Source organism: Syngnathus floridae, chromosome 19 (assembly GCF_059516105.1).
Source record: "Syngnathus floridae isolate MCC-2025c chromosome 19, RoL_Sflo_1.0, whole genome shotgun sequence".
NCBI classification, from domain to species: Eukaryota; Metazoa; Chordata; class Actinopteri; order Syngnathiformes; family Syngnathidae; genus Syngnathus; species Syngnathus floridae.
The window spans coordinates 6,312,959-6,340,534 of record NC_142431.1 but is presented as its reverse complement, the minus strand read 5'-3'; the positions used below and the strand labels follow the sequence as shown (position 1 = coordinate 6,340,534).

The following is a 27,576-nucleotide window of genomic DNA, read 5'->3' as shown; positions in this document are numbered from 1 at the left end:
CAGGGTGGTGCTTGTTTTCCATGAGCAGCACCCCTAGTGAGCGTTATTTCTCTTCTGCTATAAATCAAGCCAGGTCCAAATCCTTCACATGTACATTTTTATTAATGACGGGATGGAAGTAGTACGCGATGTTGAGTGTTACGTGGACGGTAAGTTTCGTATGAAGGAGTTTATTCAGTAGCATGTCGTGCAGAGTCATTACTAAAACCCTCTGTTGAAAGCGTCAATTAATTAGGCTAAGTCGGGTGATTAATTTGTGACATCGACATCCTGTTCTCACCTGGAACTTCTCAGTGGGGCAGCTATTAGTCTAATTGATCAGTGATTGTGCATAATGACATGACAGGCTAAAAAGTGCAGCCGGTAAAATTCGGCACTGCTCGGCAAATGAAGTCGCGCACCGGTCTGCTTTTTCATGCTTTGTTTTTCGCAGCGCTGTTGAATGGTGTTTAAATTCAACTGACAAAGCCATGACAGAAAAGACGACGAGGTGTCTCTTATTTCTGACCACACTAGCTAATTTTAGGGTCATTTTGACCATTTCCTGGCAGCCCATTGATTTTTTTTTGGAGCCATTTTAAAGGTGCGGGTTTCTCGCGAATCTTAGCCTGCAGTTATCTTGGCACTTGACACGATATATTCATTTATTTACTTTTGTTTTCGATGCACTGCTCCCTCTTCTCGTCAAGTGCCGTGACTGGCCCGCGCCATTCCAATATAACAAGCAGCGCGATGAGGGCCACTCAATATTTACACAAACACTTTTTTGAAGGCTTAATATATTTGCAAAGTGGGTGTGAAAAGCACTCGCGTTGGCTGGACAAACCTGGTTGCCATGGATAGATGCGTGGGAAGACCTTGAATGGACGGAATATGTTTGCCGTGCTCCTGCTTCTGCTCTCCACTCGCTCGCTACCACCAAAGGTGGGAGCACCCCCCCGCCCCCATCCTTCCTCCCCCACAGGACCATTAGCGAGGCCCCAGCTCGGGGTTCACGTATGGTGCATCACCACAAGGATCAAGTTCATTGCAAGTGCCATCCTTTCATTTATAATTAAATCTCCTTCACTTTCCTTATTCGGATGGCACTTGCTTGTTCACCCCACCACCTCGTGTCCCTTTCGCTATTGATTGCCACTTTCAATATTCACATCTGATGATTTTTTTATGTCCCTTTGTTCTTTTACCATCACGATGCATCCCTTTCACACAAGTATCGTCAGTGTTTGCAAAAGAGAAGAATAATGATGCTCTGCATAATGCGTCCTCTGCATCAGTCAATAGCCTGCCTGCCCAAGGCAACAGCCACCAAGGCTTCTCTTGTGGCTGGAACACCGCTGCGACTAACCCCCACCGCGCATCTTACATTAAACGGGCGTCTCTCCTCCCCGTTGCCAATGTCAATCCATCGCCAGACCTTGATGGGATATTTAAAGTCATAATAAACACCCCATGCTTCCTTTTATATTAGGCTGGAGTAGTTACTGCATGAAAGGATGGCCTGGATTTGATTTCTTTTCAGAACATAAAGGGCAGACAGTAGGCATCCAGGAAATGGGGTGGTAAGAGGACACTTATCTTTTTATAGAATACAAAGGTAATTCCACCAATTTGATATTTTGTTCAAATCATTTATTTAATAACCCCAGTCTTAGTATTTTCCATTCACCATAGCAGGGATTTCAATTTTGTAGTGTTTGTTTTAACTTAACTGTACCCCAATAACTTTAAATGGGTTAATCATTTTAAACGATGGCCTCAATCATTTATGACGTTTTTTTTTTTTTAATTGTCACCAAAGTTGCGCTCGGTGTCTTCACAGCCATCCCACTAACTCCCCTGGGGAGTTAGCCGCTTGTCGCTTTAGGCTAACTAAGGTCGTGTATATGCAGGAAACTCATTTTGGCAGCTTGTTTCCATTATTAACGTGGCCTGCTACCGACATCAGGTGACAAATGGGACCTTTTTTTCCTTCCTTAGGGGGCTAAAATTAGAACACGAACAGCAGGCTACAAAGAACCCATCTCCAGTTTGAGATTGCAGCGTTAGTGTCCGATATTAGAATACGCTTTTCTCGCTGGAAAAAAAAAATACTTTTCAAAGGCAATCTGGCGCGCCGGGGGAGCGACGCCAAGCTTAGCTGCCATTTGGTGGGCACAAATGCCTCTTGGATGGTTGCAGCGCCAAGCCAAATGAATCTCAATCCTCATTATTTTGATCGTATTAGGTTGCACGTCACATTACTGTCTACCGCTGTGTCTGCGGGCCTTTTTCCCCAAATCTCTTTAATTATGACCGTACATATCAAAATTGTATTCTGATAGTGTAAAAAGCTAGTCTGCCCTTGGATTGGCTGACTGGTGCTACACAGTCAACCAATCTGAACAACTTTCCTTAGGTGGTTCAATATTTCAACTCATTTTGACTTTCAACATTAGCCGATTTGACATATTTTGATTAGTGCTTTTGAGTAAAATTCAGCTCCTGCGATGCCGCCAGCAGTGTAATGGGAGCCCGGTTCTGTTGCGTTTGACAGGAACACTTGCACAAACATAATGCTGTAACTCATGATTAGTGTTCTTTGAACAGCAACATGGAAACAGAAGGTTTTTGCTTGCAAATTACAGCACTCGTGAATGCTACTCATGATTTTCTACTTTTTGTGGCAGATTTTGGCATCTCATACCGTAGCTGCTACCCAACGATGGAATAAAAACTGACTTTTGCAAAAAATAGTGTACGGTACTGTTATGTAAACAAAGTTTTAGCCTCCTTTTCTTCAGCGATTCACATCTTTTTACAGCTCTCCAATTATGCAAATATGTGTGGCTATGAACATTTTATTTCTATTATGGCTGCGGTCCCGTGGTTGTTGAGTCGGTTTAAAGCTGAAATTAATTCACACTGCACATTTTCTCACCCATAACAATAGGATAGGCAATAAAATCAGCCACATATTAGTTATTTGACCATGCTAGCTGCCATAATAAGACGCTGCATGACTTGGATTAATCCCCCACACCGGTCCGTAAGAATTTAAAATGCGCACCGATTGTTTTTAATTACTTCAAATTACTGGGAGAACCTCACTTATTCACACTAATCGTGGGCATAGCCATTAAATGTCTCGTCAAAGTGCATTTCCCTCGCATATAGCTGCCCCGGTTTGTAGCTAACGACGTGTCATTATAGTCAAGGGCAGCTCGGCTAGTAATGATCTTTTTCCAGTGGCTCTCTCGTGTGGTTCGTTGTCATGCATCAAATCGTCGTTTCTACGATGGTACACCGGTTACTAATGGCTACATCAACGCGAACAATTCATGTTAAAACTGTTTCACACGCCCGCTAATCCTTTTATGTGTTGTAGCCTTAATACGCAAACTCGCTTTTTATTATATCTCGAGTTTCTCCTTGAAGTAAATGTTTTCTTTTTGAAGGACATGTTGTTTGCTGGAGGAATCTTTTCAATCACATTTAAGGTTCTGTGATAAACCATATGCCCTGTAAGAAAAGACCTGAATCCTTGGCAGATGTTTACTGATGCTAACAAGTAATTGCTCAAACTTCGGCTTTCTTTTATGATAATGCAGCATCGGAACTCTGTTGAATACCGAGATTTAGTCTGCTTTTATATCTTATTTTTTTTCCGGACTCCTTGGATGTACTTCATGTAGCGGCTAAGCACCCATTGTTAACCGAATAGAAGAAATGGCAGAAGGCTAGGTCGATGTTCCTGAGGCAGACGTAGACTCCGCCAAGTTGTTTTAACTCCTGTCTCGGTATTCTTATGCAAGAGATTGAAAAATGTTGCCTTGTGAGCCAATGAAATTGCACAGCCGGCTGCGGCCTCGTCGCCAGTATTGATGCTATCGTGCGGGACGCCATTAGCCGAGAGACGTAGCGAAAGTAAAAGCAAACAAACCGTCGGTTGGCGGCAGTGGGGGGAACAATTGAGGGACTTGACTGATCGCCTTCATTTCCACAAGCCGGGGATGGTATCATTTATTGATCGGGACGTTTCATTAAGTGTCGGCGCAACGTGTCACCTCGCTTGACAAATGGCCATCTTTACATTTTATGACCCTGCAGTCCATGAGTCACTCTCACAGCCTTGCTAGCTTTCTTTTCCGACAACTCTACTCACAATGGTATGATTCTTCTCATTTCTCTGGTTTTTGCTTGTGTTCATTCCTGGCATAGTTGCGACTACGTAGGCTGTTCTTTTCTTTAATTAGGTGTAGTCATCCATCAATAGTGCAAAGCTAGCTCTTAGCAATTTACAATGGCATTCGCAGATAGTCTGATACTCCATGCTTAGCTTTTTGACAGTTTTTAAAATACTCAAGTGAATTTTCCTGTTCCTCAAAATGCCTAAAATCTTTCCATCAGACTTCTAAGCTCTCTTTCCATAAATTCTTTCTTTACTTTATGAAATAAATATCATGTCTCATAACCGCATTTTTGTGGCATAAATCCCAGCCAACACTAGCCCACATTTTCTTGCTATTGGGAATCTTATATCAAATATGCACCAGTGCCCCATATGATAATTAAATTACACTAGTCAAACGCCCCCAAAAAACAGCTCCAAGCATATTTTTTTCCCTCGACCCCAAAATGCTACAGTATAATTTATTCCCTCGCCATGAATGCACGCCGGTGTTCGCCCCCCGTGTCCTAAATGTGAATTCACGGAGAATTACAGAGTGGAGTCCTCTCGGGACCGAAGGGAAAATGTTGTTGATTGCCATGGAAACACACACTTGTGTTGAAAAGTACGCCATGCGCCAGGCAAACAAGAGAGCATCTGTTCAAGTTTGGAGAGGTGTGTCGGAGTGAATCGAGAATGGTGCGAGCAGATTGGATGATTTCCCAAGTTGGGATATTGCCAGTGGTTGTGCAGAATTTTGAAATAACGAATACTACAGTATGTGTATAATATGTAAACTATCTTCTCAGCGTTTTTTCGGTGGTCTTTCTGAAGTGAGAACCAAAAGACATTTTGGACCTCCGCTGCCCTAATTGTCAAGTGGAGAGTCTATGGTCTTTAGCGCGCTGAGAATTAGACATGATCTGTTGACCCATTTGTGTCAGTGACTATTTATAGTAACCTCATCATAAATTTGAAGAGCTGCCGCGTCATATTAAAAGCGAAGGTTTTGTGATCTCCGTTAATTAAGACGCATGTTCCAAAGTTACGCGGAATCAGCAAGTCTACGAGACAGCAAAATACGATGACTTGCAATTAAATGTCCGACTTTAAACCGGCGGTGGGCTACACCTTGTACTCATTGCCACTCACATTTAAAATTTAAATTTTCGCCACTGAACAATAGCAGAGGTTTTTGGCTCGAAATTGAAAATTCCAAGACCAAACGTCTGGCAATTTCCCCTGCAGGCAGAAGCGTTTAATATAACAACTTCCACTCCTCTTGGTTCCCTTCAGTCCCTTCACCTTTTAACGCTCCAGATCACTGATGCAATAATTCGATGAAATAAATAGTAAAGAAATCAGTCAGTCATTCAGAGACACCCAATTCATAATTGCACCCAAAGGCTTTCCCGAGCTGTGTTCATGTTGGCGGCACTGCAATGATTTATCGACTTAATAATTGCCGGCACCGCACTTTGGATGCCGGCATGAAATTTCATCTTCCCCCGCTCAGCGTTCTCTTTAACTGGCGCACACAAACGTAACATTTGGCACAGCCCAGCAAATGTAACGAGGGCTTTAATTACTACTACAAAAGAGCTTTGGAACTAAGACTGACTTCTCTGCCTTCGCCCTCCCCCCTCTGCGCTCCACTGTTCATGCTCTGACAATTTTCATGCATCATTTACGAGCTTCCTATGACGAGTCACTTGCTGCTACTCCGTCTCACCTTTTCCCTCCCCCGGGTGCTTACTACACATCTTTGATGGTGATAGCTAAGCCCTCGCAAGCCAACCTCCCGTGGGGTGTTTTTTTTTTTTCTTCTTTGTGTAAATAAGACATCTGGGTAGCATGGAAGGTAAAATGCAAGGTTCTGTTAACAATGGCGAATTTAATTTCTGTCTACAATCTCCGCCTGGGTTAGACATGACCTAGCCCTAATGACGAATATAAAAAAAAATCTATTTTAAATGGGTCGTAATCCAATCCAAAGCAGGGAGCGTGCTGCACTGTTTAACTGAGGCTAATGCATACCTGAGCGTTTAGTGTCCATTGAGAATCACAATGGGGCATATATTATTAATTATACCAAGGATCTTTTGTCTGATTTATGCTAGTCCACTGGCCCTTGACAGAATTATAATGGCTTTGACTTGATTGAATGAGTCCACCGTGGTCCATTTAGCATATCAGTGCAAAAAAAAAAAAAATCTTAAGACCCAAGAAAATAGTGAGACTTGTGATGCGTTCAAAACAAACTGAATTGTCTTGCAGTTTGGCAACTTGGCATATAACATAAAACTCAAATAAAAAGGTAGTTTAGGATAATTTTGTCCACTTCAATGGAAACATTACAGTACAAAAATTGCACTTAAGATTTTGCCATAAATTTTAAAACTGTACAATAGAAGGGCAAGTTTGAATAGATTGGTATGTCAGAAATTTCAAACAAAACGAGCTAGAAGGACACTTTTAAAGCCTTGGCAGTGCGCTCAGATATTGATTCCAGTGAAATTTGTGAAATACTGACTTTTAACAAATGTCGTTTGCTGCTACAAGTAATTTTTCTGAGTTTTTGTGGCCAGTCAGTCTCGTTATTGATCGTTGCTGGAGTACAGTTTGTGTTAGCTAGCTTTTGTTGGCCGCCAACTGAGACGTGTCATTCAATGGCCATTTTTTTTTTTGTCATTTTGCCTCACAGATCATGTCAAGAGGAAGCTCCGCCGACGGCAGTCTTGGGTGCGGGGCATCATCCGCAAGCATAAACACCACAAAAAGGGAGTAGAAGTACAAAAAGTGGAGGCTGAAATAGAAGCGGCAGGGCCCAGCGACTCATGTCTGACGCTGGATGAGGAGTCTTCCTGCGACACCCCGGGACCCCAGACCAACGGTCACCTCCCCCACGTCTCCTCCACGGAGGAGGAAAGCTCCAACGAGCCCCCGGCTGGCTCTACTGACACTGGAAAAGAGTTGGAAAAACAAACAAACGATTTCCAATCCCATGCAGACAAGGAGAGGCAAACTGACGCAAAACCTCCAAATGAAAAATTGCATTCTTCTGAGGCTCTCCATGTCGCGCAAGTGAATGGGAACGACTCCATGGATAGTCTGGACTCTCAGTGCCTGGAGAAAAACAGCAAGGCCGGCGAGAAAAGGACTCCTCAGAACACGAGGGATGAAATAGCGTCAAAAGGGGAGCACAAGAGCATTAATGACGAGGGTGAATCGAATCAGGAGCACAAAGGTCTGGAAGATGATCCGGACAAAGAAGGTGCGTAGTTGGAGAGAGAATAGGCATGTTGACCCGTTAAATCTGCATTTGATACTGTTGTTGAGGTGGCGCAATTTTTTAGGGGTTTACCGTGCAGACATAAAATGGGAATTAGATTTGCAGCCTTAAGACCATGCCGACAGTCAAACAGAGACGAAACGGGATCACATGGTGGTGCTGTTGGCCTCCTTTGAAGTGTACGCATCCCTTCATCCAAAACCCATTTGGTCTTATTTGAGAAAATGGTCCCTGTTTCTAAATGGTCTACCATCTTCCGCTATAGTAAAAGCTCTCTTTCAACTGCAAAGTTTTGTGGGGTTTTTTTTGTGGGCGAGTGCGAGTATCGCTCGCTCGGTTGCCATCATGAAAGCTTTGATGTCATTTACAGGTGACGGCAAGGTGAAGAAATGCAAGACGAGCCCGTCGGAGCAGCTGAAAGCAGCGGCCGCGAGGATGGAAGACGACCCCAACGCCGCACCCCCGCCTCCTCCGCTCGTGGTTGATCACCAGCAACTTTTGGTAATGCACTCGTGACGATTATTTTTAAAAATTTAAAATGAGGGTGGAGCTCAAGTAGGCTATGCTTCTTGAATTGACTGGAGGAAAAGGAAGAGAATATATGACTACAAAATAAAATACTGGGAGGGTCTTAATCGGGGCTACACTGATTTCTGACAGGGCCATAATTGTTGCAATTAGTTGATTGAACACGCTCGGGCACATCGTAAATTGACGGGAGACATGACGCCGACTTTGCCGTACGAAGGTTAGCTCATAAAAAGTAACTTTACCTCGGCCTTTTGCCGATCACTCTTTGTATTTGTCATTGAGCCCCCTTTACAAAGCCTACTCAAAGTTTCTGAACAAAGCAGACATTTTTTTTTATAGAATGGGATTTACATTATACGGGATGGTAAAGCCCCTTTACGGACGACTGCGCCCCTTCGACATCTATAGGTCTGCTTTCAAGCTGATGGTTTGTCAGCTGTCCTTCTCAGATGAATAACTTTTCTCGGGCTTATCCCAACTCTGCTCATCCTTTTTTGGGGTGGCAGTTCTTCTCTGGGTGCCAATTACGTCTCTCTCAATCAACAGATGCAGCAAGGAAACAAGGTCATGACTAAAACATTAGCCGCCATTCATCCAAACAGAACATGTGAGCGAACCCCCGGTGCTTGCTACTTTGGTCCCCCCCAAGTGGACTGGAAATTGGTACCTTTTTGGCTCAGTGGCGCATCGCAGCAGCAGTGGCTGGGTGGCCGCGGGGTGTAATTGGCATAAAAGAAGTGCTCCTTTGACACGCACTCACTTTTCCACCCCCTTCCCAAGTGACATAGAGCCATCAAGCCATTATCGAGTGGCTTTTTAGCAGAGTCCCACGCCGAGGACAGCGTCAACGCCATCACTCAAAGTGATTGGCAGGCCTTTTAGTTGGCCTGATCTTTTGGACTCCGACGGGCCGCGGCGGCGGCGAACAGCAACGCGCGGCACTAATCTGCAGGCTTGTGGCTAAAGCGTGTCGTGGGGCGGGGGCGGTTGGGTTATCTTTAAGAAACAGATCGTGAAAATAGGGAGACTGTGAATAATTGCTTTTTTATCCCCCGGCTTACGGAACAAATTGAATTTCCTATTGGCGCCGGGAACGAGCGCCGCCGTTTAAGCGGCGTTATGCTCGCTGGTGTTTATTAGGACTCGTGGTGGATGTCAGCCTTCCCTCGGTTATTTTCATTGATTATAGGGTGCTCATTATTCGCGACTGTCAGCATGATGGAAGAGGCTCTGAAACTCTTCTCTGTATTAAATACCATCAGTGGTTTGGTCACAGGCTTGAGGACATCAGTACGAGTTTGGGTCTTTCAGAGCCACGATGTTGATCATATTTTTAGCGCCTGAGGCTCTGCTATTTTTCCCTTTCCCAACAATCGGCCTATTGTGGAAAAAAAACGAACACAGATGATTGCTGATGAGATTTTTCCGGAGTAAGTATCCAATCTGGAGCTTCATCGCGCACTTATTGCTGACAATTCTGTTTTCTTTTAACAGTTGGCCAAAATGAGTTCTTTTCCCACACCGCTGGCACAGCATGGGGGCACGTCGTGGCGCTATTGTGACATTTCACCATTTCATATGCCACGTCCCAATTTTTATTTTGTCATCTTGGCGCTTGCTTTTAGTCGTCACAGCGGGGGTAGCCCCATTCACCCCCGAGGCACGTTTGCGTCCCTAAAGAGAAGCGAGTTCATCATCTGCCAATAAAAATAGATGGCATTTACACTTGTTTTGTTTTTTTTCTTCTTCATTCCGGGACTGTGGTGGTGCATTGCCACCAAGCCTCAGGTCCAGTTTGTCATGTTTTCATTCAGATTGCAGATCTTCCTTCCACAACCATACCAAAGTGTACCACTCTGGTGATCGAGTTAAGAAAAACGTTACAGTTCAGAAATTCTGATTATTTTCTGAACCTTGGTAACGGAAATATAATCAAATTCTTGAACTGAGTTGTACTCTGGGTTGTTGAATTTGACACCCCACGCTTTCCTCTATCCACTTCCACACAGCCGCTATCCCGCTTAAGAAGCTGAGAAAATCCACAGCTCAACTTTGACCACTCAACAATGATCGGAAAAGGACAGCTTTGATGCGCGGTGTGAAAAAGGAGTTTGTGTTAGCTTAATTTGACAGAGGCTAGCTATGAATACAACTTGCGAAATGTTGCTAAGGTTAATCTCTAATGAATAAAGTTGGAAAGTACATCTTGTGTCCATTCCGATATTATTTTTTGGACGTCAAGGTGTTTCATTTCCTTTGATGAAAAAGCCTTTACGAGTGCCAGAAGTCCTTCGAAATAATCGCGAATGACCCCCCCCCCCTACCCCCCCCCCCCCCATTTAACGGAGTATTTTGACATTGATCTCGCACAAAGACCTTTAAAGCACATCATTTTTTGTTCTTTTACAACCAAGTGCGCATAATTCACAAGCTATCAAATGTCGTGGGGATTTTTCCAGCGATTCCACGTTGGAAGCCAAGCCGGTCCGGGCCCCGCTGCATATTTTACGATGAGTTGACAACCCCGGCAGGGATCTCTCTTCGCCGTTCCTCCCCTTAAGGGACGAGCTCCTCATTTTAATGTTCCGAGACGACGGTCGTAATATGATTTGTCGTGATTGTCCCCGACCCTTCTAACACCATCTATATTGCATTACCTGTGTTAACACCCCCCCCAATAAGCCACATGGACCAGAATATTATTTTTAAAATCAGTGTCCGCCATCCCTTTGCCCTCGCTGAAGCGAAAAGAAACCGATGTTCATTTATCATTTATTGTTTTTGCTCGGAAAGGATTTGAATTGGCATCTCGGAGCGAGATAGCGGTGCCTTAATAGTGTCCCTGCTGACGGTACACGTGGCTAGCTAGCTTCTCCAATGATCTCCTCCACTGCGGGCTTTAATTAGACATACTTCTTCTACCTTCCCTCTCAATACTTGTAACCTCTCGTAAAAAAAGAATGTGGCTACATTAGACCCATGACAAGGCAGGTAACACGGGTCAAAATAGGCAGCGGCGAACAGAGCCAGGCCTTAACGGGTTGGGTCTTCGGGGTTAAATGGCCCGTGTCAACGGCACTCCTTACCGCATGGGATTACTGCCCCTTTGTGTTGCGCCGTGTTCACTCAATCAACAAGCGCGTTGTAAGACACACCGCCGCCATTTACCCCACGCTGCTGCCCGGCCCCTGACCAAGCTGACAAAAGGCAAGGGGAGCGCAATCAGACCGTTCGCAGCCAGTGGGGAGAAAGAATCTCACGGACGGGAATGAATGGAGCGGAAACGAGGCAAACAGGGAGACAGGGTGAGGTGGGAGTAGAATGGGAAGAAAAAAAAAACCCATAAAATTCGCTTCGGGGGGAGGAAGCTCTATAAAACATTGAAATGGGGAAAAGGTGAGAAGATGCTACATAAAATAGGAGCGGCGGTGCGCCGTAAAGTAGCAAAGTGCACCCAAAACGTAAGGGGAAGGTGACAAACTCGGTGGCTCGACTGTCGAAATGGACTGTAATTACGCCAATTAAAGCTTTTATGCAGATTTTTGACACGTCGCCATGCTCCATTTTCGTTCGCTCCCCTTTGGCGCGCTTACCGTATGAAAATAGGCCAATAAAATGTGCCGAGTACGGCTCGCCGGACTGCGGCTCTAATGATGACTATTATTTTTGCGGGGGGGTGGGGGTGGACTTTATAAGAGTCCTCGGTGCTGGCTTTTTACTTAACAAGGGACTTGCACTTATTAGAGGCCAAGGGGGAGTTTTTGTCACATCTTAGCGAGGGCATTGTCTTGCACTGCCAGAATGTCTAATGGAAAGTGACAATACTGTCAAAGTTATTATGCGCTTAATCTGCTGTTGCAGTGGAGGAGAACGTCTCGCGGGAATAACAATGGGCTAACTTTGATTCACTGGGAAAAGCAGAAATGCTCTTTGCAGTGTTTTAATAACAGTGAAATAAATAAAGTTCAAGCCCTATTTTTGATCATGTGATCAGGACATCCCTAATTATTTTTTATTACTATCATAATTACTTTTTGTTATATTAAAGCAATTGCTTGACCGTATCATTGAGGAAACACAAGTTTGTTTGTTGCTTTCGTCTTTCCCTTCAATGTAATCAACATCCATTGTAATCAAACTGGATTAAGCCTGTGTGTGTGTAATTAAATCCCATACGTCGGCTGAGTTCATCTTGACACGTCATTGTGTGGTTTTAACGCACGGTCACCGCCTTTCACCCTAGAACCCCCCCTCCTCTCCTTTTTTTTTTCTCGCCGCCATTGATAGTAACTTTAATTAATGTGCCTCGGTCGAATTGAGTGGGCGCATTGTGATGAGCTATGCATTTTGAACACACACACACACACACACACACACACACACACACACACACACACACACACACACACACACACACACACACACACACACACACACACACACCGGGGTCAATTAAAAGGGCCTTTCACTGTCCACAACGTTTTAATTAAAGTCGTCGTGAAATGCAAACTTGCTTCTTATTATGATTAGCTTTAATTAACTGTCACTGGGATCCGCGTCTCTTTTGTATGCCTTTGACCTCCAAATGCTGTCACACCTGTTTTTGAACCGCCGCCATTTCTGGCGCACACGTAGGCCAGCTTATCATAAATGTATTTTTCCACTTGCAGGTGCTACTCAACATGGTGGTGAGGAAGAGTGAGGGCTTCAGCGTGGAGCAGATGGAAAGACTCTACTCGGTGCTCAGCCAGTGCATCTTTGCCCACCGCAGAGAATATGACAAGACGCGACTACTGGAGGTAACCAAGCTAGTCATTGCTATATTATTATAGCGTATGCTAACTGACAAGCGAGTGTAGCATCCACACAATAAAAGAATTATTCGCGGTGGAAAAATCGGTGGTGAAATATGCCAAAAACTTGATCACATAATTAACTTGCTTTAAAAAGCAGCAGTGTTTGTTTACCATGAGTTAGCCGCGAGCTCCGTTGGCAACGGAGGAAGGACAAGAGGAACATACGAAACACGTCGCTTGGTTCTCTCAAAATTTCACTCCGTTATTTATTTACATATTGTCGAGTATTTATGCAGATTTTTTCCTCTCTCACTCCTCCTCAGGGAAACAATATTTACATAAAGCATTTCAAACTGTTTCCAATTTGGGGGGGGGGGGGGGTTAAGAAACTGCCACAACATGTCAACGTTGAAAGATGATATTAGGTGAGAATCACAGCGAGCGACATGGCGATCATTATTGTGCGTGGCCAAACGATTGAGTCAAGTTGGGAAATTACTTCTGTACAAAGTTAGTCTTTTTGAATTGACATTTAGGTCACTCAGTGGGGCATTGAGAAAGAGTAAGTGGCAGTAATTGTCACAGCTGGATGTTTGACAGACACACGACATTTTGGGCATTTATGTCTTGAATTTACAAGTCGGAATGTGCGTGGAAAAAAAAAAAGATAGCGTAGCCGTTGAAATGTCATCATGGTGCCAAAATTGCACTCTGACAAGAATACCTCTGCCTCAATTGTGACTTTTATCTGTGTGGATTGCTTTGCTAACAAGCACAATGCACCAGATTGTTGCCTCTCAACACTTTCCCTATTTCTTCCTTCCACGCCAAAAAAAAAAAAAAAAAGCCGACAGTTCTCGGGGGGCGGACGCAAAGATGATGAAGGGAGCTGGCGTGCACTCGGCGAGGAAATTAACTTTGGATTTTGTCCAATAGCATGTGAACATAAAGACAAAAGGGATCATTATGAAGATAAAAGCCCAATTTACAACACTTATGGGCAAAAAGAGAATAAACTCAGAATTTTACAAGACACAAAATCGATGCGTTGAAAATAAGTAATTATAAGATCCAAAATGCGGGTGATTGTTTCTCAAATAATATCAAGTTGCAAGACTAAAAAAAGTAGATTCAAAACTCCTTATTGTTTTGTCAATCAGCTAAAAAGCATTTTTGTCGAAGCGTGCAGAACACGTCTAGTGAAACGAGCCCGTCCCTCTTGCGTCACCTTTTCACTCAAATCCATAACAAGCCACCTCGTTGTTGTCACTTTGTGTGCCGCAGGAGATGGAGAACAGGATCCAGCATTTTGACACATTCCTGTGCCACTCAGACCACAAAACCTCCTCAGGAAGACCCTGAGCAACTGCCCCCAACCGCCTCCTCCCATGGGACCACAAACTTGGAGCGAAGTCAAGAGACATTCAATGGTGCTATCGTTCGTCTCAGGAAAATCTGCTTCTACACAACCAAACTCCGCCCCCCCTTTGAGGTGTGTCACACGCACGCGCACACACACACACACACACACACACACACACACACACACACACACACACACGTGTGCGCGCGCCAAGGTGATGGGCGACCCCGGTGCTACATGGGTGCTAACTATAATCCACGCTGCTTTTCCAACTTGGGACAGCGAGTCCAAACGACCCCTTTTCACACACTCGCACGTCGATCCTCACCAGCACAAATGCGTGACCGCCATTTGAAGACAAGGGCAGAATAATATCCACAATCCGCAAACTATAGACCGCGGAACTGATCTCGCCCCAGAGTGGAACCGCCACCACCACTATGCGCCGCCATTGTTTTTTCTCTCTTCATGACTCATTTTCAACCACCTCCCCCCCTCTGTGACGTAATGATTTGAAACGGTCAAATTTGTAGACTCCATTTCGGAACCTTTCACAAATAACAATGCTGTATAAAACACAGCGCTTAAAAATCGCTACAAAAATAAAAATGTGACCAGCTTGACTTCGGTAAAAGTATCAGCCCAGCCCATTAGCCACTGTACGGAAACGTGCCAATCGTTGATTCTGTTCTTTAAATGCATGCGTTAAGCTCGTAGTAGCGTCAGCAACGTCGCTAAGGCAGCATTTGATTTCATTTCCGCTTTCAGACCCTTCCAGCACCCGTCCATCCACCCCGGGGGCAGACTGTTTCACGAATATGCGGTGGGTTAATTATGCAAAAAAAAAAAAAAAAAAAACTGCCGCAAGCTACCTCAGCGTAACGTATTGTTAACTGTTTACTCGGTACACACAAGCGGTATTTTTTGTTTTTTTGTACAGTCACATCACTCCTTGCTATTGGTCTGTCGGCGTGAAACCCAGCCCGCCCCTAAAATCTCAACCCATCACCCACCGGGGTACCATTTTGTAACATTATTCAGCCTTTTCTGCTAATATTTGGGCAGGTTTAGTTAAATGTTTATTTATTGTAAATTTACACATTTTTGTTTAAAAATTTCACAAACCTGTAGCATTTGTGTAGCAGGTTTTGGGGGAACTTGTGTGTTTGCGTACGAGGGTTTTTACACGTCTCTCAGGTTCTACACATGCCTGTTGTTTTTGTGTGTATTTATTTCCTGGTGTTTTCTTTTGAATTGATGCGTACTGGAAATTGTGCAGGACCAGACTTGTTTTTTCGTTTTTAATATGTTGCCAAAAGGAGTATGACATTGGAGCCACATTTGGGAATGAAAGACACAGGTTAGTTTAAATGTCATACATTGTGATATTGCTTTATCGTAGCCAGTTTGGACTAAACCAATTTTTGTCTGGTAGTTGAAACGACTTTTTCTAGTCCAGTATGCCGAGCGAGAGAACGAGCCGCTTTGTTCATGTTCTTCCTTCCGCCACATGCCCTGACATTTTTAGCCAGAACCTTTGATGGCAATGTCGGCATTCCTGTTAGGTGCTTTTGACCTTTTAAACACCACGCAAGCACGCTCTCGTTACCTTTCTAGTGTAAGTTATATTTGGAATGGAAACACTTACTGTATTTCTCAAATTACTGCTGTGATATACTTGAATAAAAAGGTGCAAAACTGTACAGTGTGAAAAAGAGTGAGAGAAGAGACAAAGGCGTTCATATTTCTTTTGGTATATGTATTGGCTTTTCATAATAACAAGTGTTCATTTCTGGATACAGATTTACAGACGTACAACTTCTCCTTTGAATTCAACCTATCAATTTTGGATTTTTTTTTTCCTAAAAACATTTATACACAATTGCCTTGTGGTTGTAAAATATACATATTTATCCTGCCTGTTATTTACAGAAGTCCACCTCCTACACCAAATGGGTAGCTTTAAAATGAGATGCCAGGTATAGAAGAAAGAAAAAGAGAAATATGATAACACTTTTGGGTGATTATTGTGCTTCTTTTCCTCAGCAGGGGGTTGGGATGAAATATTTCTGATAACGGGATGAGGCTGAACCACTGTAGTCCTCGTGGATCTGCTCTTTGGAAGTCCTTCCTCTCTCGTCCTGTAGATAACACTCGTGTCAAATAAATAAAGATGAGTGGAGTTTAACTAAAAGGGCCCCTGCGCCTGTGGATGAGATGACAGACAATGGGCATGGTTGAACTGTCGCACATGAAGGACATTTTACACAGGAAAGGGAACGAGTGGCCGGTTCCAAGGAGGAGAGTCCCAGCTGGTGGTTTTTGGCACTGCACGACGGTCAGATGGGGTTCCGCCTGGACTCATCCGCTCTGGATGTACTTCTTGATGACCACGCAGCCGTGTCTGAAGAGCGGGCAGGGGAGCGACTGCAACAGCGTCCACGTGTTGGCGCAGGGTTCAAATGTTTCCATGTTGCCCAGTGCAGGACCTTCGCTGCTCACGATGCCCCCTGTTGCGTAGATCTTTCCGTCCAGGATCACGGCACTTTAGTGGGGAAGAGATTGTTAACACACATATATATAGCTATAACTATACAGACATATCTATACATATAGTATAGCTATATCTAGACAGATCTATATTGATATATCTATATTGATATATATATCTATACAGATCTATATTTCTATATTTTGATATATCTCTATAGCTCAGTGGTTCTTAACCTGGGTTCGATCGAATCCTAGGGGTTCGGTGAGTCGGTCTCAGGGGTTCGACAGAGCCTCCACTGAGGAGGTCTGAAGGAGGTGAGGAGGTTACATTTATTGTGTAAATTCTGATTTACCAGTATATAATTTGTTGTGAGTTCATGCATTGTGTTGGTTTTGTTCTTTGAACAAGGTGATGTTCATGCATGGCTCATTTTGTGCACCAGTAAAAAATGGCTAGAATTTAACAAAAAAAAAAAAAAAATCACTAACGAGGGGTTCAGTGAATGCGCATATGAAACTGGTGGGGTTCGGTACCTCCAACAAGGTTAAGAACCACTGCTATAGCTATATCTATACAGATGTATATATCTATATATATATATCTATAATGATGTTTATATAGCTATATATCTATGCAGATAAAACATCTATATAGATGTATATCTATACAGATCTATATATATATATATATATATATATATATATATAGCTATATAACTTTGTAGATAAAACATCTATATAGATATATATCTATACAGATCTATATATATATATATATATAGCTATATAACTTTGCAGATAAAACATCTATATAGATTAGTATGTAGCTATATCTACAGATCATATATCTATATTTCTATATATCTATATAGCTATATCTATACAGATCTATATTTATATATCTATAAAGATATAACATCTATCTAGATATATCTGTATATGTATATCAATACAGATATATCTATACATCCATACAGATATATCTATATAGAAGATTTATACATATATACATATGTATAAATCTCTGTATATCTATATAGATATAGCTATATCTATATATATCCATACAGATATATCTATATAGAAGATTTATACATATATATACATATGTATAAATCTCTGTATATCTATATAGATATAGCTATATCTATATATATATCCATACAGATATCTAGTATATGTTAATATAGATAAAGCTATAGATATATCTTTATCCATATAAATGTATAGTGCTATATAGATATATATCTATAGAGATACTATGTAGATATATCTCTAGTATCTCTATATAGATATATCTATAATTACATACAAAATACTAAATATATATCTATAAAACACATGCACATATCGTGATCACTCGCTCATATATAGATAAGAGCAAGAGAAATATACATCGTCCATGAATACATTTTTCTCCATAGAGCGATATTCATACATCAGATCAGATGTATTTCTACAGATTTAAATATTTAATATTTCACTTTTTCTCACATAGCAATAATAAAACTTTCTAAAAACTATAATGAATAACCAACAACCTCATGTTATTTGATATGGGAAACAGAAACAGAAGTTTGTGTGCAGGGAGGATTAAAACTTGGTCTTTAAGCAGATTACGGCTTTTGTGTCCGATTGGGGCCTACACACCAAGTCATAAACGCGGCTGGAAGTGGAAAAGACTATTACATAAAGCTTAAATCTGTTGGGTTTGACCACGAGTGAAGAGCATGCAGCAAAAACCACGAGCAGCCGCTGCTGTGCCTGATAAACCCGAAAGGATGAGGTGTATGCGTCCTTTGCTCAGATGGATCATTTCTCTTCTTCCTCTCCTGTACGATTACCTGCCTGACTTCATCTGCTGCACTGAAGCACGCAATACCAATAGTGCAGTGTCCCTCCGCTATTCACGGGGGATCGCGACAGAGCCAGACGGCAAATTACTGACACTCCACTAAAAGGGATTATCATCATGTATACAGTATTGGTAGTTTTAACCACAAACTATAAATACTACAACTTCTATTTTGTTTTATTTTTTTGGCTGCTATCCACTGCCTGTTTAGCCTGATTGTTTAGATGAGCGCTGCCTTGAGGATTCTTGAGGGAGAACTTTTAAATGGGACTGCGTCTACACGCATGATCGCTCGCGTACGTATGGGCTTGTTACCTGCAGAATTGTCTGGAGTGATTCATGTTGGGTCCCGCTTTGATGTTGCCTTTGTCTGGGTCATAAATGGTGGTGGCTCGCGCGTATGCTCCTCCCAGGATGTACACCAGGCCACCCAGACTCACCGCCGGAGCGTACTTGTTGTCTACACACACACATAGATAAAAGGTTTACCCACGTCAAGTAAAAAAAAAAAAAAAAAAATCCTGTCAAAAAAGCAGAGCAGGGCTCCAGTATCTTGAATCAATCATCACTCACCGATCATAGGCGACTCGATGAAGCTCCAGGCGTCGCTCTGCGGCACGTAGGACTGCAGCACGCCGGCCGAGCGCCCCGCCTCGTTGACGCCACCGAAAACGTATACTTTGCCGCCGCACACAGTGGCCGCCGCCGAGTGCACCGGCTTGGGCAGCGGAGACACCGTCTCCCACTGGTTGGTGATGGTGTCGTACCTGCGGGCAACAACGGCAGCCAGGTGAGGCTTCCTGTGACATTTCCATGCACGCCAAAGCACTACATTTATATTGGACTACGCTTTGTCCTGAACACAAAATGGCAAATAGAGCAGAGTTCAGTGTTAATCATAAATCTGCAAATAGGTGACTTAAGGTCATTCTTGATCCTTGCCGTGTTTCGACAAAAACATGTTATTAAAAAGACACCTGAGAACAAATGCATGTTTCCTTTAGCACTGAATCTTTTTGCTTCTAAATGGAATATGACCTAGTTAAACTTGGCACTAATGTATCACACACACACACACACACACACACACACACACATACTCGAGTACAGTAGACTTGCCGACTTTTGGCTGCAGGGCTGACAGGCATAATTAGGCGAAGGCGCGCACCACCAGGGAGGATGAAAAAGAGCGAGCATTGCGCACAATGACGGCAATTAAAGCAATTACAGAAAGCAAACATATGTCTAGCGACACACGCCATTAAGCCCTTGCGCCGGTCACCATCTTGGAGCAAAAAATACAGCACTACACTCAATGGTGCCCCGGGGCAAATTTCAGCTTCAGTGTCTTAACTGTGTGGGTTGTATTTTACTTAATTTCATTCGTTTATAAATTGGGGGTTAACTTTGATTGCAAGCCGCTTGTTTTTAGTTTATCTGCTATCAAAGTTCATCTTTTGTCATTAAATCAATATAAATGAATGGAAACATGGAATTTATAAATTGGTCATAAAATACATTTTGTACTTTCAACAAGAGCAGCAAAACAAACTTGTGAGCACATAAGCGACGCGCAACTAGCCACTGATGTTCAAGTGTGTGTTTACGGGTGATGGTCCACGTTGTATCTGACAAGCAGCACTTTGTAAAAATAGCATGATGAACGAGCATGTGAAATTCATTAGCGGCCCAGAGTTTGACAGCAGGCCCCTGAGCATTGGGGGTAAAATTCCCAGTAATGCCACCCATTGAGTAGCCAGTAGTCTTTGTTTACCGAGCAGGCAGACTCTTTAAAGGAAAAAGCTAGGAAAACTAAAATCTAACATCACCTATTTGCTTTTTTTGTGCATTTTGGGAGGGCGTCAATTACATGCGACTTTATGCTAACGGCGGGGCCCGTTCCCTATTATTTAAATGCGAGATTGCTTATTGGATGCTGTGCTATGACTGGCCAATGTGAATTTTGGGGGTGTGAATTAGATGAAAAGGCCATCCAGTTTAGAAAATGTTACATGAGGTGAATGGCATTAAGGTGATTGACATCAAACTACCGCTACCATTGGAAAGCGGCAGACGGACGACCACGAGCGCTCGATGCTGCCTTGGTGGCGGTTGGCCGGCCACTTAGCGTGGGAGGGATGTACATTCTAAAAGGTCACTTGTCACTTCTTTATGATGAGGAGGCAAGTGAACTGCTTGCTGTCACATGCTAACGGCTGCTAATTAGCGGTGGCATGGTGAGTGCGAGGAGATGCTGTCATGGGAGGCCAAGATGGAAACACGGGAGGCTGGTATGCCAATGGTCATCCAATAAAGGAGGGGGGAAAACCTGTCCAGCCATTTTCTATCTAACTCGCATTACACTAAAACTGTACACTGATGACTTTACGATGTAGCAAAGCTACAAAAATGTTCTTGCCTTTTTTTTTTTTAAAGATGCTGTATAAGCCTTTGCCAAAGTAGGAGTGTAGCCTGGTAGATTGCAAAATATGACAAATCGAACCTATCATGGGGGTTTAGTCACATTTATCTCCGTTTACATTCCGTGTAACCAATAAGATGAGAGTGATGTTACATCTTTTTTTTTTTTTTTTTTAAAGCGACAACTTGTAATAGTCATTGCTACTGCACGTCTGCAGCCATACGCCTTCATTTTTCTGCCAGTTTGGAAGTCGACTGAGTCCCAAAATGGTGCGATCCATCACAATGAACATCACGTCTGCGCACATTCCTCACTGTTATATCACCCAGCGTGTTAAATAAAGTCTGCCGCCAATGAGGCTCCCCATCTGTGTTTGATTTATTAGCGGGGTGAAGTTGCCGTCGATTTCTTTTCATCAACTCTCCTGACTGGAATACTGTTGAAAAATGCGAAAATAATTAGTGAGAAAATTATCTTGTGTGCCAGCAGAAGTTGAACCGTCTTAATTTTGAGGAATATAAGTTGGGCCACATCCACCAGAGACAACATGCGGTGGTGAGGACCAGGAGGCTGGTTGGCGGGTCGGGGGGGGGGCGTCAACCTTGACAGCACAGCAGGTGCCACCGCCGCTGGTTTTGCTAATCCAGAGGAGCAAGGGATTAGCTCAGTAGGGGGGAAGCTGCCTCGGCAGGGAGGCTTTGGGAACCTCTTGTCCCTGACTACTGCGGGGTCGCCCCCCCGTGGTGCGCCCCCTGGCACCGCCCACTAATAACCATAACAGCTGGAGGCGCTTACCTGAGCTCAAATGCCGAAACACTTGCAGGCGAGCGAGGTGGCGGCACTTCATTAGCAGTGTGGAGAAACAAGAGGTAACCCTTGAAGGAGTTTACCCATGATCCCCTTTGTTTCCTGCGATCCTCGCTGGGTCCCTGGGAATTGCCACCTCTCTACACTCTCAGCCTGACACACCTACTGCTGAATTTAGAGCATCATAAGACCCCCCCTAAAAAGAAAATCTGAACCTGATAACCATGATTGGTATCATGCAAACTGAAATGGAAAGAGTCTGGGACTTTAAAGCACTCCACGATGGTAAGATATGGTAAGCTATATTCATATCTATGCCTGTATTACCATGGCAAGCTTAAAATAACACGATGCAGCTCCGGCTTTAAAAGATAATCACAGATTCTTAACGTGGATTGAAAAGCACGTGGCTGACTTCACCCCTGTTGGCAACATATTTTATTTGCATGCAGCAGAACGGGACGAAACGCTAAGTGAAACCTTGCGAGGCATAACCACGCTAATCAGCGGAGTCTGATTAGTTTTAAAAAAAAAAAAATACACAAAACACAGAGGATGCCATCTTTTTGTTAGCGCAACATCCCCACTGAGCGAGCGCGTTGCTAACAGGTTCTCATGAAATATTAAGCGCCAATGGCGCTTGAAGGACGCGCAAACCTGCGCGTAGCGCGCAATAAATAAAACAAAAGCGCCACTGCGTGATTGACACATCATTAGACAGGCATGAATTATTCAATATTCCACAATCATATTGCTTCGTCTAAGGATCAACATGGCAGGCGAGAGCGCGGGCCTAGGGCACCTGATTGCGACTTAAAAAGCCTCCCCCGCAACTCGGCGACTCACTTCCCTTTTAAAAACAAAACGTGTCAGTCATTAGCAACGAGAACAGTTGGGTTCGATCGTCACGAGTGTTGATTTGCGCCGAAGCAAAGGCCGCATCCTGGCGCCATCCGGCCCGCATTGAGATGCCTCTGATTGAAGACATAATTGCGAGCGCCGGCTCGAATTTCACGGTGAGAAGCGTGAAAGCTATCGTCAAGAGGGAAGGGCGGTCGGCGGAGGCGGCGCACAAGACTGCAAATGAGGTGGGCGAGATGGAGGCTTTGCACATACCTACTGTACACACACAATACAAAAATACACAAAGTCCAATCTGCAACACCATGCACTTTTTGCAAGATGCAAACTTCTGGATGCTGATCGTGGAATATACATTATCATTTGCAACAATGACTACTTTTTGAGACGTTAAATACAATAGCCAGCTGCCCTTCATTAAAAACATCATTATGGAAATCATTCTTTATGTTCTTGTAGTGGCTTATGCTAATGTTTTAAACGCAGTCGTCGCACTTGTCGATGCTAGACGACCCCGTCGCGTTTTTTAACGACAGCTGGTCTAATAAATGCGCTCACCGACTCGACATGTACATACCTACACTCACTTCGGTAACAACGGGAGCGCACAAACGATTGGTGGCGTCCCGGCGCATCCATCAGGCGATGAGCAACGCAGCAAATCAATTTGCAGCTGTCGTGGCGTCCCCGAGCTGCCATCCGCATATCAAACATCGGCAGCCGTCGCTATCCGCTGAGTAATGATTCTGGAATGTTATTAGCGCCACAGTCGCAAGCCAGACACCTGCCAGGACTTTCTCTCTACCGTCGCTGAGGGTCGCCGCAGTCAAATGTTCTGCTGGCAGAGTCTGGCCGCCTAAATGTGGCCAAAAATGGCCACTTAACTCATTCCCCGCATGACATTTTCAAAGCAGCTCGCCATATTTTCAGTCGTTCCACAGCATTTTGGCCAATCTTTCACGACCCACTGAATATTGTGTCATGTGACAAGATACTGTAAGCTTTCCAACTTTTTCTATAGTTTGGTTTATTATAAAGAAATAAAATAATCATTATTTCATTTACGGAACTAGATTTTTGTTCATTTTAATAAACTCGGTGTGATCATTCTGAGCCCAAATTTTCACTGTAAAATTGTTCAAACTGCAGCGTCTCGGAATACCTCCGGTGGGCTTGAAAGGGATTTGCCTTGTATTTACGAGCGCTATGAAATAAATAGCTTGCTGATAATCTGTCAGGAACGTCGGCGAGCAGTCGGTTCGACGTGTAATTTACGACACCTGTTCCCCGAGTGTGCGTCGGCGACCAGCTGCTGGCTGTCGCGGCCCGTCTCGTAGCAAATCTTTCCTGCCTCTGCTCTGCCCTTCCCAAACTGCCCAAGCGTGCTTACGTGTTTAGCTGTTATTAAGATACTCTGTCAAAGTTAATTGGAATCTTGCTTTAATCCGAAAATAAATAAAAAAATCGAAAGAGAAGTGGCAAATTTCACACTTCCGTCAAAATCAAAGCTACGACATTGAGATTTAATCATCTTTACGCTGTCAGTCAAAATCCATACGGATGTTGTTCTGCTTCAAAAGGAATAGCTAAAAACGCCATGGCTTGTGTGTCATCCATAAGTGGTGTTGCCAAACAAAACAAGCATGCGGGTACAAATCAAATCTCCATAAAACTTTGATAGTAAATTATGCATGAAGCGGCTTACATTAGTCTCGCCTCACAGACTCCTCACATAGCAACAACAACAATAACGGCAACTCATCTTACTCTTCTTTTGCCTCCTTGTCGCAATGACACATTGCTAGCTGCACGCCGCGCACATTAGCCGGCTCATTCAACCACAAATCGGGAGGCGAGCGCGGGAGGGGACACACACATCAGAGGAAGAAATCTGTGCATTTTTCCAGAAAATCAATCTTGGTCGTGTACATAGAAGCTTTGAATTTCATGGTCTTAAAAATGAACTGTATGCCGCCATTTGAGACTCACCTCTCCACGTGGTCCAGGTTGCCCGAGACGCCCAGGCCTCCGATGGCGTAGAGTTTGCCGTCGTAGACCAGGCTGTTGTGTCTGCAGCGGGCCACCGTCATGCGGGACACCAAGTTCCAGTTATCCAGCAGGGACATGTAGCACCACACGTCAGACAGCATAACCCCTGACTCGGTGCCACCTGCAAAAACAAATACACAAAAAAAAATCATAAATGACGGGCTGCATTCGGACAAAAGTAATGATTTGCCGCTCCAGTTATTATTAATTTTCACTCAAAGCTTTTGGCTCACGACCAAAACCGAAAAAAAAAATTGTCCAGGTGCTGTTGGGGCACTTTGAAGTCATCAAAATGTTAATGCCAATGATGTCATTTAAGTAGGGAAGCTCGGCTAGGAAGTGCTAGCAGGAGCTGATTGGCTAACCTAGTCTAAAAACTCTGATTTCCCCACCGGCTTGTCGGGCTCCCGACGGACACAACGATGGCGCTTGTTCCCGCCGCCAAACACACATTTCCATTTATATGAAAAGAGAGCGTGAGAGCGAGCAGCCAGTAAGACCGATCCTGTCGCGGTGTCAAGGTGAGTGCGCGGCCGCTGCGCTGAAAAGGAGGCGCAAATGGAGCGTGGCGGGAGAAAAATGCCGTCCCGAAGGAAGAGAAGAAAAAGCGACGTACGGGATGAGCGAGTCACGTCGCCCTTTTTGCGCTCTTTAAATAGTTCTTAAAAGTCACCGGTAATGCTTCGTTTTGACCTTGACCGTTCTTTGTGATTTACTATTTTGCCACCAATCTGGCAAGCCACAACGGGTCATGTCATGCCGCTTGTTACTATTACCAACGTGGGGGGAAAAAAAAAAAAGTAGCTCGGCTCAGGATGATTCAAATTCACACTCGTATTGACTCACCCGACAGGTAAATGTTGTCACCGGCCGAGATGACGCTGAAGAACTCTCGGTCGTAGAAGGGCAAGCTAGCCAGCGGGTACCACTTGCTGTTCTGCGGGTTGAAGCAGGTTACCGCCGTCAGGGAGCGCTGGTTCATCCCGATGGCTTGGCGTCCGCCGACCAGGACGATGACCTCCGCCACACCTGTGGAAAGAAAGAGGAGGGTGATGAAGGTGGACGGACGTCTGGGAGAAGCTGACGCCACCACAGGGCTCAATCTGCTGCTAATGCGGAGCTAACTGGCATCCATCCGGAAACAGTCGTCTCGCTACCGAGGGCGCTATAAAGGCAGCGGTGATCCAGAACACACAAACAGGCTGGCAGGCTGCCAATAAACGACTCTCCGTCGGGCGACAAGGCCGCCACCAGACACTAGTGAGCAGTGTGTTTGAGAGCAACAGGAAAGGGGGGGGGCACGAGGAAGCCTGAATGAGTGGTGCCAAAGGGGAACGGGATTGTCGGGACAGCCAGGATTGAAGAAAAAGGTGAGGGATGGAGGACTGATCTTCATCTTTTTGTGCCCGATCAATATTGCCGCTCGGTGGAGTCTTTTCGACCCGCCGCTTCCTTTGCTTGCAAAACAACAAACAAAGCGCAATCCCCATTTTCGCCATCGTTTTCTCGTCAAAGCCGCGGGAACAAAAAAGGCGAGGAGGAAGACAGCCAACAATAAGGCCGACGCTGAGCTTAGCCGACAGCCTGTGGCTGAGTGGACGTTTTTCCGGGGTGAGGCTTTAAGAGGCTCCCTGATGGATGAGACGGGCGAAGGAGGTTGAAGGTGTTTTTTTTCTCGCTTCAAGATGAAGCTAGACGCCAGTTCAGAACAAAACAAATAACGTTGGGGTGGGGCAGAGCGCTCGCAGTCTTTTCGGGCTTAAGTCGTGCAGAGCCACGACAAGCGTGTTCTGACAGCGCTCTCTGTTTGTGAATTGACAGAAATGAGCGCTGAGCACCCGCCGCGCACGTGAGCGCACACGGCGGCTCGAGGCCATTTCCGCTCGGTTGCCCGTGTCGGCGATGGTCTGCCCGTCTGGACGATCCTTGAAGCCTTCGACGCGTCGGCGGACTAGCGAAACTCAACGCGGGCCTGTCAGAACATGGAAGCGGTCACAAGGGAAGGGGCGGCGGCGGATTGGGTTCAGGCTCGGCGAGGGGGCGGCCGCCACTCAACCGGAGGTAGGAAGAAAGAGGAGGCGGCTGGGGATGAAAAAGACTTGACAAGCTGATGTTTTCCTTCTGACAAGAGTTTAAAAGCAACACACGGGAAACGATTGGCCCTGACCTTATTTTTTTTCTCCATCAGCAAGGAGACAAAGGTCCCTGAGAGTCAGCCAGAAAATAATGACTCATGCATCAGATTGATCCATCACTCACATGGCAATCTGTACGTATGTTAGTTTATTTGATTGTATGTTTTAATTGTTCTGTAAAATTGCAGTTGTTTTTTTTGAAGCTATTTTTTATTTTTCATTCTATTTTTATTTTCTATAAATGTTATAATTTGATTTTTTTTTTTCCTACACTATTAAACACACACATCCAAAGTCTATGCCTAGCTGTGGGAGCCGTTTCTATCTGGCTGCAGGTCCATAAGCGTAATGTCTTATCATGCTCCCTTTTTACTCCATTTGCTCTCATTTGCTAATACTGTGATTTGTCTCCCGGGGTGCTAATTTGCTATGACGATGTTGAGGGGGGAGGCCAGGGGCACCCCCATGATGGTGCTACCAAGTGCCTGTAAGTGTGTGGGAGCATATTAGGATGTTTGCCTTTCATACTCAACCACTGGTTGACTTGACTCACTCAAGGGCCCTAAATATGGTCTAAGTGAAGAATTTTCTATGGCCATTATAATTCTGCCGAGCAACAACCGGCTATGGAAATCCTAACACTCCCGTGGACGGATGTTCCTTGCCTGTAATGAATGCTGGAAGAGGCAGCAGCGGCTTTGCAGTGGGTCCGACGGGTCAGCGTTCCGCATGCGCTCCACCTAAGCTGGATTTAGTTTATCTGTGTCAAATTTATGAGTCTGCACAGGAGGAGATTTTACCGATAATCCGCGAGAACATCAC

The 27,576-nt window shown here is 44.3% G+C and overlaps 2 protein-coding genes across 5 annotated transcripts in view; one reads left to right on the top strand and one right to left on the bottom strand.

Moving 5' to 3' along the window:
* The window catches only part of atad2b (ATPase family AAA domain containing 2B), a 29,159-nt gene extending 13,324 nt beyond the window's left edge, over window positions 1-15,835 (top strand). For all 3 annotated transcript variants that reach the window (XM_088361167.1, XM_088361166.1, XM_088361168.1), the window contains exons 25-28: window positions 6,855-7,424; window positions 7,813-7,943; window positions 12,644-12,772; window positions 14,054-15,835. In XM_088361167.1, coding sequence (XP_088217293.1) covers window positions 6,855-7,424; window positions 7,813-7,943; window positions 12,644-12,772; window positions 14,054-14,131 — 908 coding nt within the window. In that variant the 3' untranslated portion in view covers window positions 14,132-15,835. The remainder of the gene's footprint in view (window positions 1-6,854; window positions 7,425-7,812; window positions 7,944-12,643; window positions 12,773-14,053) is intronic.
* A 35-nt stretch (window positions 15,836-15,870) lies between these two features.
* Window positions 15,871-27,576, bottom strand: part of klhl29 (kelch-like family member 29) — an 88,532-nt gene continuing 76,826 nt past the window's right edge. For both annotated transcript variants that reach the window (XM_088361170.1, XM_088361169.1), the window contains 5 exons: window positions 25,466-25,648; window positions 24,560-24,740; window positions 19,054-19,247; window positions 18,796-18,940; window positions 15,871-16,677 (listed from right to left, as the gene is read on the bottom strand). In XM_088361170.1, the coding sequence (XP_088217296.1) occupies window positions 16,494-16,677; window positions 18,796-18,940; window positions 19,054-19,247; window positions 24,560-24,740; window positions 25,466-25,648 (887 nt within the window). In that variant the 3' untranslated portion in view covers window positions 15,871-16,493. The remainder of the gene's footprint in view (window positions 16,678-18,795; window positions 18,941-19,053; window positions 19,248-24,559; window positions 24,741-25,465; window positions 25,649-27,576) is intronic.